This window comes from Fusarium phalaenopsidis (genome assembly GCF_050370095.1).
Source record: "Fusarium phalaenopsidis strain FUZ10S chromosome Unknown contig_32292, whole genome shotgun sequence".
NCBI lineage: Eukaryota > Fungi > Ascomycota > Sordariomycetes > Hypocreales > Nectriaceae > Fusarium > Fusarium phalaenopsidis.
The window spans coordinates 3,532,456-3,550,516 of NW_028145410.1; the positions used below are offsets into that span (position 1 = coordinate 3,532,456).

Sequence of the window (18,061 nt, forward strand, 5' to 3'; positions counted from 1 at the left end):
ATTGCACGTCGTCTTGTTAATCCCTAGGCTGTTCATGTAATGAATACTCGGTATTGATGTCATGTCGTGAATGCTGCTACCAGATAATGATGCCATCGACACCGACCATCCTCTCGTCATCCGTGATTGGATTCTTCGACCCTCCTTTTTCTTGTCCGGATGCCTTATGCATGTATATATCTCTATCATGGGCGTGTCGCCAGCCCAGCCCAGCCCTTGCCGCCCCTTTACCTGGCGAACCCGCCATTCATCCATTGTCTAGGCCCAACGTTTTATGGTAGCCTTGTCTTGTGCATACCACCATTACCCCTTCATCAAGCTCATCAAGAGCAACTGAGCATGGGAGGATGAAGGAATCGACGCCAAAAACAAAGCCAAGAACCCAACCAGCCAGCCACCCAACACCAGACCCCAAACCCATGCTTTTCGTGTATTTCATGGCTGTCATTCCTCGTCCCGTTTATGATACCAAAACGCAAAAGACAAAGAAAAACAAGACAAGAGAGCTAGCGACATTATTGATCCTCGCTCTTCAATGCCGAACACCCCAACGCCGCGTGTGTTTCCGATCCAGTTATATCCGTCGCATACAAGGCGTGTATCCCAAGGGCTTAAACTACAAAAACACAATGACAGGAATAAAAAGAAGAAAAGAACGGATAAGAAAGATGCTGGAGCATCTGAGATGTAGGTACTGATCATGCTGCGGAGTGGTGCCTGGTTGAGCGCCATCAACTGCTGGGAGCAGAGGCCTCGATGTCGCCCTTGGCACATTCGGCAGAGGATGTGCTGACGCCGAGCTCTTTGGCCGCATTCTCGGCCTTTGGTGTTGTCTCATCTTGAGAGTCTGACATGGCTTCAGCCCTGGACCCAAACCAGCCTCCACGCTCCCACTGGCCTGGCTCGTATAAGCACGTGTTTCGAACGTCGACATCAGTGATGCCTGCGAGCAGAATGTTGAGTCGCTTGAAATCGATGGGCTTGAGAATCCATCCATCGAATCCAGCATCTATGTAGGTTTGCTTCTCACGCTCGACAAGAGACGCTGAGACGGCAAAGATGGAGATACGATGGTTGGTGAGCGAGAGCACTGAGTGGCCGCCATGATCTGCCGATGCTTCTATCGACCGAATCATCTTTGTACTCGTGAGGCCGTCTACAATGGGCATCTTGTGGATTGATTAGCAACTGATACAAGACAGTACCGGGCCAAGAAATCTTACCTGCATGTCCATCAAGACAACGTCGAACTCGGTTGACCTTTCACGATAGACAGTGGCACAATCCTCGCCGTTGACAGTGTGATGCACGCCGTGCCCCAATCTCTCCAACCGCTTTCTCAAGATTTTCATGTTGATTGGGTCGTCTTCCGCAACGAGAACTTGGAGATGCTGAGTGTCGGTCGCGTGTGTTCCTCCGCTGGTCACACTCTCTGTGCCAGCCTTTGCGGTGCTGCGATCACCCCCTTTGATTTCGAAAAGCACGCCAGACTGCTCACCACCTTGTGGCCTTCGAGGCATATCGGTATACTCGTCAGGTATCTTAACAGCCCGGATCGGAGTCTTGGTATCTTGGACTTCTGCCCGGCCAGACTCTGTCCCTGGAGCACTGACTGCAACTGGGCTCTGAGGTTCTTGACGAGATGGGCTGGAAGAACGAGCACTAGCACTAAGAGCTCCGCGAGATCCGGGTCTGGCTGAACCTCCTGAGCGTACGCTGCCTATGAGAGGAAACTCTCCCCCTTCTTTTTCGTTAAGGGATAATGGCGTTTGGATGGCGTCAATCAAGCGATCAGCATCGCTTTGCTGGCTCCCGTGGCTAGTATGGCTGCCTCGACTCTGTCGACTTCCCATACTTCGTCGATCGCCAGCGAAATCATTATCAACAGATCCCGTTGTACTTACTCGGTCAACAAGCATTATCTCGCCCTCTGGTGCCACCGTCAAGGAAGCGGGGGCAGAGGTCACTGGGTTAGATGATGCCGCCGTTTTGACAGTTGGTTCATTCTCGCCTCCTGAACTTGGCGACTCATCAGCCAGAAGGAAAGGAAGCTGGACCACAAATCTCGAGCCTTGGCCAATTTCTGACTTGAGACGAAGTTGGCCATCCATGTTTCGAACGGTGCGGGCCACGACGGCAAGTCCAAGTCCAAGGGTACGCATCTCCCGTGGCATGTCGGCCAACTGCGAGGGTTGTCTGGGCACCTCCTCCGTGCTCACTTGTTCCAAGTCACGGAAAAGGGCATCGAGCTGAGCTGCGTTCATGCCGATGCCTGAATCCTCCACGACGAAATCCACCACAGCACGCTGATCTTTGACCTCTGACACAAACACCTCGACCTTGACATGTCCGTCATCAGTGTGTGCGACGGCATTTGCTGTCACGTTGGAAATGGCTTGTCGGATTCGTCGTTCATCTCCGTGTACGAACTGCGGCAGCCCTGGATGCTGCACGACCGTGTAATGAATCCCCTTTCGCTTGGAGTCAACCAGGAACGGACTAGTTGCTTCCCGAATACAACCGGCCAGATCAAACACCTCATCCTTGACAAGACTCTGCCCCTCCTCTGTCTTGGTCAAATCAAGCAGGTCATTGATCACATAGATCAGAGACTTTGAAGCTGAATGAGATCTCGCTAGGTTTTCACGGGTTTCCTGGTCGAGCGTACCCTCAAGTGCGATTTCGAGATAGTTGATAATAGCATTCAGTGGCGTTCGGACCTCGTGAGCAGAGTTAGCGAGCAGCAAGCGGGTGAGCTTGCTGTTCTGAAGGGCAGCCTCCTTCTGTCGCCAGACCTCGATAAATTTTCCTTCCTCTTGTCAGCAGGAACATCTCACAAAGAGACCTCGGAAGAGACAACTTACCGTACACGAGACACAGCACGGCGGCCGTCTCGACTTGCTCCTCATTCCACTCTCTGCACTTGCCCACCACAGTCTCATGCCATGTCTTGAAGCTTGTTCTCGGCTCAAGATAGTCGGCAGTACCCTCACGGACGATCTTCTCGTAGGGATTGCCAGCCCATTTCACCTCCTTAATCTGTCCCTTGCGGAAGAATACGATGAAGTCACTGCCGCCGACACTCAAAGGGACGTACAGCAGACCTGCGACAATCTGGAAACCAGGCGGATATCGTAGGTCGGGAAAATCTTCTTTGACATCCTGCGACGCCACCACAGATGTAAGCTTGCGCATACGGAGATATTCCAGCATGGCGAGGGCTTCCTGACTCTGCTCAATGATGCCCATGATTTTTGTCTCCCCTTTAATGGATAGTAACCCAAAGTCTGCATCAAAGAGCTTGAGTAAATCTTCTGATGACGCGATGATGTAGCCTGAAGGATTCTTGTCGGTGGGAGCAGTGTTGATCAGCTTTCGGGCTTGCAGTCGCGAAGCATATGACAGTCGTTCGATGTTGCGAGATGCAGTGTCTCCGACCAGACGGCACATCTTCCGAATTGGAAAAGATACCCGCATACCCTGCTTCCCATACGAATGGCATGAGATGAGACCCCATAGCTCGTTGAAGGCGTTGATAGATATCGACATTGATGACCGGACAGCCATGTTCTTGAGGTACTTCAAGTGAATTGGGGACATGGCTCGGAGGTATGAGTGGCTCAGATCCAAGGGTACATCCAGATCTTCCTTGGTGCGGCAGACGATTCGGGACGTATCTTGATCTCGATCATAGAGTAATCGAACCTTGTTGAGCTTGTAGAGATCACGAGCTTGACGTGGGATGTCGGACGCAGGAAAGTGAAGGCCTTTGTAGAGGTCTCTTGTCATGGAAGTGTCAACAAGCTCAGTCACAACCTTGCCGTTGAAGGAGGAATCGAATTGGTATATCATGACACGATGGAATCCTGTCAGTTCCTTGACAATGCCGACCAGAATCTTGAGGAAAGCCTCTAGGTTGGGGGCCGATGAGAGCTGCTCTTGAACCTGAGACATGATGTCGAAAACCTGCATGGCGCCCTGTTCGCCCCTCCTCTTTCGTGCGCTCCTTAGGATCCTGAGGGGCTTGCTGAGGACTTCTGTGCTGTCCTCGATTTCCTCCAAGGTAGGGTTCGATTGTAGCGTATCGTGGGGAGTATCCGGTGTCATCTCGTCGGCGGGTCGGAGGGGGTATTCGACGTCGTCGTCCATTTCGAACTCGCAGATGATCAAATCGGGGTGCGCTGGGTTGATATGAATAGCGCACCAAAGCTTCATGCTCTTGCGTTTGGGAGGCCGAATCGACAAGCTAAACACTTCGGGACCATTGATGGCTGGGTCGGCATCCTCGTCGCGGATGAAATCGATGTGGTCCAGAAGATTATCCTGCTGCTCCTCCGTCAAAATGTCCAGGAAGTTCTTGAGTCGGAACAGTTGCCAGGGGGTGTAGCCCAATATTCTCTCGGCGTTCTCGCTGACATATCGGGCAATAAAACATCCATCATTCTCCTCTCGCAGCGCAACAAGGACACCGAATGTTTGAACAGCACCGGGCGTGTGAATCGGTTCGTCTTCACATCGTTGGAGAACACCATCTCGGCCAGTGATGACGGCGTGGCCTTCATCGGTTACCACATGGGTAAAGCGTGTGGTTACATGATGCACATCGGTACTCGCCTGGCCAGCAGATGCGCCTGAGGGCATTTCAGGTTCTTCCTCAGTTGGACCGTGTGCGGTGTGCCCCAATGGGCCCGACTCCTCCGTTTCGTGGTCTGAAGTGGATATATCGAGTTGTAGCGGCACTGTGCTGCTGCCATGGCGCGCAGCATCCAGTTGTATGCTTGACATTGGCCCGCTGAGGGTGTTCTTCCTGCGCATGATGGCGGCGAGGCGTTCATTCTGAGATCGGGAGTGGTAGGAAGCTGGAACAGTATCTGAGCGTCTCAGATCTGATCCCTTGTCAGTTCGGGAAGCACCTGGGAGCTGGACAGGAATGTTCCGGCCATCGCCCTCGGGCATGACAGGGAAGTAATCGTCACCGGCGACCTTACTGGTGGTGGGATCGAGGCTGATAACAGATCTTATGGGGAAGACCCGGTCGCCAGAGATATCCGAAGCGGCAGAGTGATGGCCCAGCTGCTTGTCTGAGTTGATACTCCAGGGAGAAAAGGGAGGGTCCGAGTTGATGACGCTGTTCTGCTCGCTCGGTGCAGCAGACGAGGCAGCGCGAGTCGATCGTGTTGGTGTTGCACTAGGAGTGTCGGTGCGAAGGTCTGCTAGTAAAGCATGGCTTGCACCTCTGAGGGTGGATGAGGATTGAGTCGAAGATTGGGGCGGGCGAGGAGGAAAAGAGGGAGGAGGAGAACCAGGAGCAGCTGCCGGGTCTTGCTGCTGAGGCTGGGGGTCGTTCAACTCCTCATTCTCACGCGGCGCATCCATGGCGAACCTGGCTAATCGCTAAACCTAACAGTCGCGAAGCTTTGAAGTTCAAGATATGAAGGGAAGGCCTGGGAGGAGCGAGGAGAAATTACTCAGGAGATGATGACAGCCCTACAGCGTCGCACATTCCCGTGATGTCCAGACTAGTGAAATTGCTGTAGAAGAAAGAAATAGCGGAGGGCACCGAGAGCAGCGAGGATCGGAGACTGAGTGAGGTCGATGTCGTTGGAGACTTTGTTGGAGAAGGGCAACAGGCAACCAGGTGGGATTCAAGATCAACAGGGGCCTAGGGTGTATCAGACGAAAGCTATCAACGGCTGCAGAGGACGGGGCCAGGTCTAGAAGGAGTGACGAAATGTGCGATTGCTCTCAGGAGGCTCGAGTTGTTCGTTTAGGTGCGAGGGCATGGAAGGCAAGACGAGGCAAAGAAACAATTTCCTCCAGCCGTGGTCTTGGTGGAGGATGATGGGAGCTACACGGGCTCGTCGGTGCAGTACCTACAGAGGGAAGGTACCCTGGGCTCGGTGCTTGCTTGCAGCCCACCTCAGTGCAGCAAGTGCCTGCGCTTGTGGAGGTGGCGATGCACAGTGTGCGAGATTGATTACCTATCGAGGCTGCCCATCGCCTGTCGAAAGAGAGTCAGAGGATCAACATGGAAGTGGGCTATCGCGCAAGGCATTACTTGGCTGCCAATCGGCCTCACATGTTGCCCTGTTAGCCCCGTCGATCTCCTTTCCCCTCCATCGAGCAGCGCTCAAAATCCCATCTTGGGACCCCGTAATACGACCAGAGTGCGGTCCTTCTTCTGGCCCTACGACGAGGATCAGTGGAACACCCTAGTGCGTCGCACCAGCTGCCGACACTTTGACCGGTCACGACAGTTTTTTTTTACCTGTTGGTGGGCACGGGAGGGGATGACACGCTCCCGCCATCAATTCAATGTCCACGGCGGATGCTTTCGTCTATTGTCGGCGGTCTCGTGGTGGGAATTTGATGGACTTGATGATCCCGCGACCAGGACATCAATGGAGACCCAAGCCAAAACCCAAAATCGGGACAAAGGAAATGCAGAGAATCCATTTCAAGCAATGCCACGGCAAACACGGAGGACCGAAGAGCATCGGAGGACCATGATCAGTAATTACTGAACAACTAGGGCTTGGCATCATTAGCTGGGTCGGCTTCAACCGCCAGAAGTCGCCCCATGACCCTTTTTCTTGCCGGCAGATTGCAAACAGAAGAGTCTTTCATCCTCACAGGAGCGATACCGGCCAGCCTCGGTGTGCAGGGAGAAGCAGTTTCGACGCACAAAGTCAACAACTGCGTCTTCTTGGACTGGAATCCTCACAACAAAGGCCCATATATCAAGTCTGGAGGACGGTCATGATACGCTGGCATGGGACTGGCGCGCTAATGTCAAAGAACACACCAGTTGTCACTCATAACCTCTGCTTCCCTTAAGAATACAAACGCTCCTGATGCCGCGAGTCGTCAAGTCTGGCGCGAATCGAAGGCTTCTAGACGCATGGCTCGATTTCTTTGGCCATTCTGCTGCTGACCCCCGATAGCCCGCGCACCGCGCGTCTAGTTGGGCCCATGGCTTGAGACAGATGCCAATATCGTACTTGCTCGCACGACAGGATTGCAGAGGCGACGATTACCGGCAGGGCCAGACCACTCGAACATGTCGTGAATCGGCGATCAAGGCGCCTCCTCCCCACTCTACCCACCCAGGGTCGCTAGAGTCTCTTGAGGTTTGCTGGACCAGCCCACAGTCGCCATCTTAGCCTGGACCCCTCTTGTGTTTTCTGGGTCCAGGGGCCCTCGCCGACCGACCCTGCCATCCATCATGAGGAGATGGCGAGGCAAGGGGTTCTTGGTGGCCATCGACTTTTTGCCGCTGCGGACGCAAGCAGAGTTGTGCCACGTCTCAGAAGGTTATGGGCCCCTCTCTTATGCCTTATGTTTTGGTCTGCGGCGCGGGCACCTTGCGTGGGCCTGCCTGACTTTGAGGCGGCAGACTGAGGCGACAGCTTGGTTGTCTAGGTCGGTGGCCCAGGGAGAAGATGCCATGTCCCAGCAGAAAGAAGCAAGCTCACAAAGACGGGCAAGACGTACAGTCCGCCCGAGGCCATGAGCACTGTATGTACGCCACACTTTGAGGTCCAAGATGCATGACATCATGCATGCCGGTAGGTCTGCTCCGGACGACAAGCATTCTTTGCTCGAATCAGAGGCGTTGGACGGCTCGGTCCATACCCGGCGATCGCCTCTCATCCCCTCCATATCGCGAAGATCTTCGGGCACAGCCACACATGTGGCGGTACGATCAGCCCTCCATCCCACTCTTAGCTTCGGCCGGATAATCGTTCTGGTCCAACTATTCAAGTCAAGCCAAGTCAAGCTCATCTTCAACGGTTACAACGCTCTCAGAAGAAAGGGGTCGCCGTGCCTTTGACGGCTGGAAATCGCATGATTTCTGACTCGCCTCCTTTTCTAGGTGTAAATCAAACTCCCGCTGGCTCCCGTTTCTTTTCAGGCACGCCAATCGGCATCCCACCTGGATATCAGCATCCCAACGAGGCCGACTCACCTGTCTAGCACGCGTCGAATTTCACCGTCAACGTTGACAAGTAGCTCGAAATATCCATCCAAGTGGGCCGTAGTCAGTCTCCTCTATTCTCCCTCCGGCACCGAGACTCCATGCTCGGACATGTTCTGTGTCCGTGATACCGCTCGACCGTCTTTCATTTCGCTAGTACAAGCCTCATGCATCAATGGTGGCCCTAATACCAAGTCATGTCTGGGCATTTCCCATATCACCCTCTGTAGGCAACGCCATATTACGTTCAGTTGCGACACTCAGTGAAGGAGTTACCCGAAACTCGAGCCTGGCCATCAGAAGGCTTCCCGACCTTGAGCCAAGCGACACTCGATGTCTCACCCTTGGGTCGCTGCATGTCCTAGACCAGACAAGAGCCAACGCATGGCTTTGCGGGAAGCCCATTCAGTATTGGGTTTCAAAACAATCGAGACCGAACTGGGGACATGGATAGGGACTAACGCCCTGCGACAGAGCGGGCACCATCGTCAAGACCATGCCGGGCAAGTCTTGAGGCCCGGCACTATGGTCCAGGACTGTTCAATGACGCGTGAATAAAGTTCCAGGCATAGAGCCCATGGCGTCCTATTCCCTCTACGCTTAGGGCGGCGGCGCAAGTGTAGTCTCTCGTCTTCAGCCTCGACTGACTTGCAAAATTCTGTAACCGAGCTGACCAGATCAGTCCTACACCCTGGCCCTAGTCCTCACATAGGAACCCCTTGAACCCCTCGTTCCAATCCCCCGGGTTCGCCCACACTATATACATCTGTAGCATGATTGGGGTTCCTTACTGATAAGAATGGGCCTGAAGCCCGGAAGTGTCTACTAATGCCTCAACTGTGACGTTGATTCAAGGCGATCTAAGAGAGCACTCGGCATTGCTGTCGGCATATTGAGCCTCTTTCTCATTGTAACACGTCAGATTTCCATGTGATCATTTCGGAGAATAAATTTACAAGGGTCCCAGGAGGGGCTGCCGTCATATTGATTTTGTTACATTGTCATGTCTCAGCCCTCTCGCCTGTGCTCAAGCCATCAAGCGATCTCGTTCTCAGCTCATTCCAATCTCAACTCTCTGACCTTTCCAGAAGTCATGTCTTCTGTCAGCGTAAACGTCCAAGAGAAGAGTCAGTGAGAAGACAGTTTTATTCAGGGTATCCTGATTTATGGTTTTCCTCGATCCTGGAAGTATTGACTGATCTCACGGATCGGCACGAGACTGGCGGTGTTCTAGGCCTGAACCACCAACAGAAACTAGACCACAATATATCCAACCTCTCGAGACACCATTAGGGTTAATCTCCTGGGATGAAACTTGGTGGTTACAGTCCAACATCTGTTTGGTTCACTGGGAATAACAAACGTCATTCTGGCTCTGCCCCGCCGTGTTGATGACTTCTGTGAGAACCAGCCAAACCCCGCGAATTGGATGGAGGAACCACGTGAGCCTCCTTTCCGAGATCTGGTGATCGACTGTGCTGACGTCTGTGGAGAGACAATAGGAAACTCACCGTAGTGAATATCATGCTGTTGATAGGATGGGCACTGACCTATGGGGTACTTCTAAGGTGGATCAACACCGTTTTTGATCTTTTAATACCACATACCTGTTCACATACTCAACAGCGGCGCCTAGTCCCCCTATTCTAGTTCGGCCTGCTATAGCAGCCGTCTTCAATGCTTAGTTGGACCCTGCCCTAAGCGTATATACGGGTATAGATCGTGCTCCAGGTGTGCCACCGATGTTGCGCCCGTCTCTTGACTATAGTGATTGCTTCCTAGAAGCATCAAGTATGAATAAACCTGTGGGAGGCCACGGTGATTCTTAGACAAGAATGGTACTCCCATAACTCATCTTTGTATCCTGTTGAGATGAGGTGAAAAGTATGTATATTCACTGAGTTCTGGGCGACCAGTGCAACTAGAGAAGCTACTCCATCATTACCACCCGTGAGTCAACAGCTAGGTTTGGAGTTTTGGGCGGAGATATCTGAATAGACAAGCTGATATGTGCTTTATACCAGCTTGCTTCTTGTTATGCCGTTGTTGATGCTCTGCGTATGTCCCATGGGCCCCGGACAGTGGCTGCTAGTGAGCCTCCTACCTCAAGATTACAAGGAATTCTCTACCGTTTCTCGTTGAAATGAATACAAGGCAATTCGCCAAAGCTATCTTTCCTCGTTGAAATCAGTAAGGGCCCTCTTCGTCTTATCTAGAGTGAAGGGGGGATAGAAAGTCGTTAAGTGATGACACTCTGCCCCGATACCAGCTTCTATACAGGGGCCCTCGGTGCCCAGGGGGGACTGTTATGAGAAGCATTCGTTTTTAGGCCACTGATTCTTGTGTATTGGTTAAGTGCAAGGTCTCATCGCGGGTCCTACCTCTATAAGTCGTGAGTCTAATTATCTCATGAGCCGACTGAATGGCGATGACTACACCAGGTTCGCGTTATTGTCAGAGTATGGAATTCATTCAACATGGTCTGTTTGGGTCGCAAATCAGAATCAGTATTAGTTGCACGTTTCAAATTGAATCGCAGTATCGACTCAGAGGATGCTTGCATGCCGCGTTCACTGTCGATAATGGGACCAAGAAGTAGGTGACTGAAGAGATTGTCGAGTGAGCTGGGAGATGCTGAATTGAGATTCCACGCATTTAGGGGGCTATAAGATGAAGCAGTGCTTTATTCGAAATGAAATTGAGAAGTGGTATGTAAAGTTTATACTGTCCAGACGATTCTTTGTCCTTGGTAGGGTAGTACGATTCTTGACCATCGACTTGAGGATGCTGGTGGGTTTGTTCTACCGGTTTGCATACATGCATCACTAGGATAAAGATACATACCCAAGAGGCACTCAAACGGCATAGATGGCCGCCTACAGCCCGAGGCTACCCATCAGGTCTCAAGAGACAGACTGTCGTCGACCTCGGCTGGGTAGATTGCTTGGGGGCTACTGAGCTTATGGACGGGAGCAGCGCTGCACAATTTCAATGAAGTTGGGTTATAGAAACATCGATCCTAAAAAGAATCACGATATATTACTTTGGTGAGACATTGTCATTTCAACTGCAGACTTCTGGGAAGCTCCTTCGGCTCGAGGCATACCATTTAGGGGCACCATGACTGTGGCCCTAGAGTATCAAGAATCCAAACTCCAGCTTATACATCTGTAGCAAAGGCTCAAGACCGTGCAGATTACCCAAGCCTAATTTCTGTGTGATGGATTCCTGTTCGTAGTAGACAGGTTAAGAGGCATTGCTGGACGGCCTGCGAACTGGCACGAATTCGGGGGAGGATCAATAGTGAAATCTAGGACGAGGCTCTCCGAGAAACCTGTGATAAATGCGAAATATATATACGGCCAATCTATACAGACAACTCTTACAGAGCGAGCATAGTGAGCCCCTCTCTACTGGTATTGCGTCTCAAGCACGCACCTCGCCATGCGAAGCATGGCATCGCTCATAGCTTCCCCTTGGCCACCTTCCTCATGGCCTGAGCAGACCTCAGAAGGGCGTAGAGGCTCTGAAGCCTCGGCATCTCGACACCCCTCTCCCTTGCGATCCTCACTGGGTTCCCGAGAATCACCTCGAGCTCCAGGGGCTTGCCAGCCTCCCAGTCGAGAAGCATGCTCGGACGGGCACCCTTGTTCCGCGCCGTGCTCTCGACAATCTTCTCTGGAGCTGCCATATACTCAGGGAAGGGCCGTCCCAGGATTCGCGGTACCGCGTCCCGGATCTCGTGCATGACGCCCAGGAGGTGTCGTCGGAGCTCATCATCGGCCACCATGTCAGCGTTACCCCGTCCGCCAGAGAGAACGGCCGAGGGATTCATGGCAGAGTTGATGCACAGCTTGTGCCACCGAACCGTCTGCAGCCCGACCTCGTCGTGCGGCTCGACGTCGCGGATGCCGCCCAGGTCCGTCCACCAGCGGCGCAGGGCCTCGGTGCACTCGGTGCCGCAGCGGCCGAGGTCGGAGTCTTCGGCACCGAGACCGTCGGTGTAAGGGCCGATGCTGATGCGCGTCCAGCGGTTCTGCCGGATGGTGCCGGGCGACGTCTGCTCCGCGCTGACTACAGTGACGGCGCTGACGATGGGGGTGTCGGGGAAGCGCTTGCGGAAGGGCTCCTCGACGCCGACGCCGTTCTGGATGAGCACGATGCACGACTTGGGTCCGACCAGCGGCGTGATGATGTTCGAGTCATCGCTGATATCCGGGAGGGCCTTTGTGGTCACAAAGATGTAGTGCCAATCGCGCTTGGCCCCTGACGAACCCTCCGGAGCGGCGGCAGCGGCATCAACAGAGGGAAAGGCTCCATCCGGAGTGAAGGTGTAGTCGCCAAAGGTCCGTGTAAGGAGCTTGACGCCGTCCTTCTGTATAGCGGCGTAGTTTGAGCGCGCTACAAGAGACACATGGACATTGTGGGATGGCTATCACGGGTCAGCTTGTGTGCATGCCGAGCACATGAGAACCACGTTACATGATGGAGGCGGGAAGCATAGAAGCAGCCCACGGCGCCGGCGCCGATAAAGACGACATTAACACGACTGTATAACGGAAGCTCGTGTTAGCAATGATTTCTCACGTAAGTTCTAAATCCATCTCTCATGACTGAGAGAAGGGGGATGGTAGGCATTCACCCGCTGTCCGCCATGACGACGTAATAATATCCGCCCACGAGGCGTTCTCTTCAATCTCACCGGGAGGATTGAACGGTGGGTACGAGTCGAGCAGACTAGGCCGATGGGTAGGTCTGCTGGTGGGATGTGCTGCCGTCTCTGCTCTGCTGAAGCTGTCTCTCTGGTCTGATACGTTTACCCGCGAGGATGAGTTTAGCAGAGGAACCCCCGCCACGACCGACGCCCGAGGTTCGCAGAAGGAGGCTTGAGCACACCATCGCCCAGCCAAGCAGCTTACACCGCACCAGGTAGGGGCCCCTGGCCGCTGTTCCTCGCCTCTACAAGGGATATACGAAAGCGTTTGCCCGACCGTCGCCAAAACGGCCAAACAGACACAGCCAGGACACACATCATGACGTTGGATCTATTTTCTCCCCTCTCCCTCGGGCGATCGTCCGTGGTATGTATGCCCCATCATGCCTGTTCTGACCGAAACAGGCCAGTCAAATGTTGGACACTTGGTCTGGAAATCCCACTCGGAGACAGATCATTTCCCCATTTCTCACCAACCACTGACTGCCATAGCTCGTGCTTGCTTGGATGAACCACATGCCCCTCTGTCGGCGTGTCCATCAGCTTTGACTGATGGATGCCAGAGTGGGATAGGATGGGATAGGATGGGATAGGATGGGATGGGCCACCAGACCTTGCAACCTCGTGATGGCCCCCGAAACCTGACCACACGGCACGAGTCCTGTAAGCCATTTTGACACTGCGAAACCTGTCTCTGGCTTCTGCCATCGCGAACTACTCGTGGCGTTCTTGTTGATTGCACCCCACGGACCCATGTCCGTGTCAGCATCAATCACCATCACGGTTGTCGACCTCTCTGTCTCTCGGGAACCGTTCCCGCCCGTACCAATCGGTGATGCCGTTCTACCATCTCCGTTGCGGCTTCGGAACACCCCGCCGATCGTTGGCGATCTGTTCGGTGTGCGATCGGGTGAGAGCTTCAGCCAAGCAATGACGGGCGAGAACCGTCACCATCCCTCCCACGCGGCGACCGCCATACTGGACAGCCCAAAGCCACAACTTACCACGGCGCGGGCGGCACCCCACGAAAGCTTATGTCGTGAACCAACTGCCGGCTGGCTGAATCTCCAAGTCGGTTCGCCGTCGGTCCGTTATCTGTACAGACCACACATCTTCACGTCACCAACGGTCCAGTTATTCCCGAAGCATGTCACTGTGGCCGAGATCGCGTCGAGCATCTTCGTCCTCAACCAACAATTCACAAACAGGTTGTCATCCTGACATGCATGTGCCTACAGCTGATTCCCGGCTTGTCCAAGAAGTCAAGACGACATTCTCAAAGCCGGGTGCCCAGCAACGAGTTCAATTCATCTATGCCAGAGCGAAAACAAGCAGGCCAATGGAGAGCAAGCGCTGCATGTCGATTCTACGTTGAGAAGTCTCAACGTAGGTGCTGGCAAACAAGGTTATTGTTGAGTATGTATGTGGTTGCTGCATGGGGTTGGTTAGTGTTGGGCTGTCAGTGTTTCGTGTATCAACATGGTTCATCGCATCTCATCGCTTGTGTTAGATGAGGCTCTGGCGGGAAGGCATGCCCGCAATGTTGAGATGCAGAGCGAGACGGACAAACTGTCCGTTCAGGCACGTCCACGAATGATGCTGCCGAAATGGCGGTCTCGCACACACAAGGCTGATGCCTGTTGTCTGAGAGTTGATGCTGACGATCCTTTCGCATCTCTGCCAGGCCACCCGGGCGGGTGGCCATCACCGCTCCGTCTCCTGCAGCGCGGCGGAGGCCGAATCCAGGCGACGACGAGGCCAAATCATGGCCATATTGCAGGCGCGGAGACGGTCTTGTCCGGGTTTTGAGGGTTGCAGCATCTCTCGGCGATCAACGGCGATGGATGGATGCATAGCAGAGCAGCTCGTGGCGCTCAGATTGAGACGGTGGTTGAGATTCGTCCCCAACTTGTGTGGTTGCAGGTGGAAAATTTTTCTGTCTTGGAGCGATACGGGCGAGTTTTGATTTTGAATCAGGCCTAGTCAGCGTGGGGGTCCTGATCAGGGCTCTGTGTCTGGTTGCCCAGTGGACCACCGGGCATTGGATTCCAGGCATTGGACCCATTACGGGCCAGTGGTTAGTTAGCCCTGGAACTGCTTGGCTGTCACTGGCTCCAGCACCCAGACGCCCCCAGTCCCCCAGCCGCTGGGCCACTCTGGCCAATCAGCGACCGCAGCCCCAAAGGCGCGTCTGAGTTGCCCTTTGCGGTCATGAACGACGGCGCAGGTTGTCGGTGTCATCTCGTTGCTGTTCGTCCAAGGCCCCCAGGACAGGGCGAAAAAACTGGAGCACATGAGAGCCGGTCCGTTTGAGAGATCCTCCATCTTGAAATTACATCCGCGGCCAATTCCATCTCCGAGAACCGCGGCTTGCCATGTCATACCGAGCACCACGGCAGCGGCCGTCGAAATGGCTTCATGTCCATGGACGAGGCTCTGACACAGCTTCTGCAGGTGCTCCCTTTGGGGTCGTGGCCAATGCACAAGCAGATGCCACTCGCAGTCTAGACTGACTGGGCTTGCTTGGGTGGGTGGCGCTTATCCCTTCGACCTCTGTCACCTCGTTTCGTTCCGCCCCGAGCTGGTACCGAAGCCTTCGCCATCATGATGGGATGGATGATGGATGGTGGAAATGAGGACCCTGGCCTAGAGCCCAAGGAATGACCCGAGCGCCCCTCCCCCTCCTGCTTGCACTGGCTGACCTGAGACGACGAGATTGGCTATGGATCGAGGCAGATGCGGCTAGACGGAAGCGCCATCGCAAGACTCGAGGGGCAGATGCCATCGGGTCCAATTACGCAGCCGCGCCGAGTCCAGCTGTGACCAGAACAACCACCAATGCCTACTCGACTGCAACAAGTCGGCAAGTCCAGCCGCCAGAGATCCCCAACGAGATGGATGTCCTCGAGCGAGCTGTCGTCATTTGCTAGTAGCTGTGTGCAAATCCCTATTTCCCAAACGAGCACTTACAGCAGAGGTAGGGCCTCCTCCCACAGCAGATCAGCACAACGGGTGGAGGTCAGCCACATTGCGGGTGATGGCTTGCAACAGCCGTTCATATCGGCTTCAAGCGTGGAGAACGACATGACACAGATGCCGAGAGACGGAGACATGCAATCACGGGGTTTGACCAAGTTTTCCAGCGACGCCCGCACTGGTCGGTCTCGCTCAGTCCACGGAGCCATCACCACTGGTTGGTGAGAGCTGGCATCACCACACACACACAACCACACGCGCCCAGCTCTCGAGCTGCAGCATAAGAGGAGCTACGTACCTTGCCTGCAGAAATGGGAAGCCCCCTTGGCTGCTTGGTCCAAGCTCCTCATACAGCCTGCAGGGGCGCTGGCTTCTAGAAAGACTGATGGAACCCAGCGGGAGCCAGGGCCGGGGTGTGAGGCCAAAGAAAAGCTCAAATCCTGTTTGGGGATATCCACTATGCCCTTGCGGACCAATCACGTCTTGCTGCGACGATGCGGGATGGTGGGACAGGGGCTAGGGCCCCAATGGCACGTCTGGAGTCTTGAACAATCCAGGCAAGGCTTCCGGTCCATTTTCGAGTGACTTGACAGACAGTGCGAGATGGAGGCGCGGCAGACGGCCCCAGGCTACCATGGGGAGGATATGGGATGGGGTTCCCGTTGTGGTTGTCTGCGAGTTGTGTGCAACCCATCCATGCGTCGTCGTTATGCGTGTGATGGCTGAGTCTTGTGTGCCTGTCTGTCCTTGGACCGGGGTTCACCAAGACGGTGCCACCAGACAAGTGACTGATGATGAGGCTGACCTGGTCTGACAATTCGCCAGGCCATGACTGACAATGGCGGTGTCCGTGCCATCAGAGAAAAGCTGGGGAGCTAATATTTCATGGCCGCGAAGCTAGGAATGCTGTGGGTTTTCCTGCAGAGAGTCTTGTGCCTAAATGTCAACAGCCGAAGTCGCACAGCCTTGAGGCGGTTGAAGACGGCCTGGGAGAATCGGCGCCACCTTGCCGTTACCTCTGAGGCATACTTGGATACTTCGGTCTCCTGTTTGGGTAATAAACACTATCGGTGGTGCAGTGTGATGCAATGCCAGCACTACTGGAGGGCATACTGTCCAGACATCAGGCACTTCAGCGACCAGGTCGGGATACTCTTATGGCATATGGGGAGACACGGTAATCTGTAAACCCCAAGCGACAGTGGAGCCAAGGACCATCCCTATCCCAGTCGACTCCCTGAGGAACTGTTATCATGAACAAATTCACGATGCGACTGATCTCCAGTGTCGTATTTCTCCATCATAACCAGAGACCCCATAGCGAGAATTGCGCGAGCTAAGCATGAACCCCTGCTCTTCATCCCGCGGTTCCGCCCAAGACAAGTCACAAGCGACAGTAGCAACAGCAAGAGCAAGGAACGAGCAGCTCAGGACCCTGCGTGAGCCTCGTGGGCATGGAAGCTTTGCGCGAGGGCTTCTGCGCGGGCGCAGGACGTGGGGATCGAAGTGAGACCTTCATAAGCCTCTCAGTGATTAGTTGATGGGAGAGGTCACCACCTTTGGTACCTGCGTGGCTTCCGTGACACTGCAGTCTCTCTTGGACATATCGTGAGATTCGACCACCCACTCTTGCCCCGGACAGTGAGGACAGACCATCATCGATGACCGGTCGTCTGTTCCTCCGATGCTCGCTTGGCATCCGCAAGAAGCGTGAGGAGTGGTGGGGGTTAGCACTGCGCCTGTCGCTTTGGGCGGCTCTCTGTCACCATTCGATGGCGATCTAGCGGCCGGATCGCGGAGCCCAGAGACATTCTTCTGAATTAGACAACTCCGGCTTGTCGAGAAGAGCTTCAACCTCTTGGGGTTTCTCCGGCCGGTGAGATGGTCGACGAAAGTGGGGAGACCACCACACTCCTCTGTTGCATCGCATCATTGTCATTCGCACGAACTGTCATGGGCGGGGCCAGGTGGATAGCTCAGGGATCGTAACTCCTTGTCTCCACTGGCTACTGGCAGTGGCCATGTCGACCAGCCAGAATGCGAGCTGGCAAGCTATGATCTCCAGAAGGCTGTTGCCCATCGAACAAGTCAGCCAGCGTCTTGCCAACACAGCAACGCCGCACCACCATGCATCTGCCATTTACATGCGATGCATCAATGCAGCGGTAGAATTCGGGGCCGCCCAGTATGCCCGCTCAGCATGTCCGCCCATGTCCCGGCCGGTTTAGATTTCCGCCGGGGCATGATTTGGGGCTGGCATGGCCGGCAGGAGACATGTATCTTCTGACAGGTGGAATGCCAGCCGATGCAGACCAGGGACCGTAACCATGACAGCAGCCCGAGAAAGCAACCCGAGTTTCCATGGCCAGAGGGTATCTGCGTACGCGTCGGAA

General features: G+C 54.3%; 2 protein-coding genes across 2 annotated transcripts; both read right to left on the reverse strand.

The window, feature by feature from the left end:
* Positions 1-731: 731 nt before the first annotated feature.
* Positions 732-5,376, reverse strand: LRP88_05340 (uncharacterized protein; the record flags this gene model as incomplete). The annotated part of the gene is made up of 4 exons (XM_083241896.1): positions 732-1,169; positions 1,224-1,625; positions 1,905-2,809; positions 2,865-5,376. 4 exons carry the CDS (start codon positions 5,374-5,376, stop codon positions 732-734), a joined length of 4,257 nt encoding a protein of 1,418 aa, XP_083103044.1.
* A 6,065-nt stretch (positions 5,377-11,441) lies between these two features.
* Positions 11,442-12,616, reverse strand: LRP88_05341 (ketopantoate reductase PanE/ApbA-domain-containing protein; the record flags this gene model as incomplete). Its single annotated transcript, XM_083241897.1, has 2 exons — positions 11,442-12,410; positions 12,566-12,616. 2 exons carry the CDS (start codon positions 12,614-12,616, stop codon positions 11,442-11,444), a joined length of 1,020 nt encoding a protein of 339 aa, XP_083103045.1.
* Positions 12,617-18,061: the final 5,445 nt, after the last annotated feature.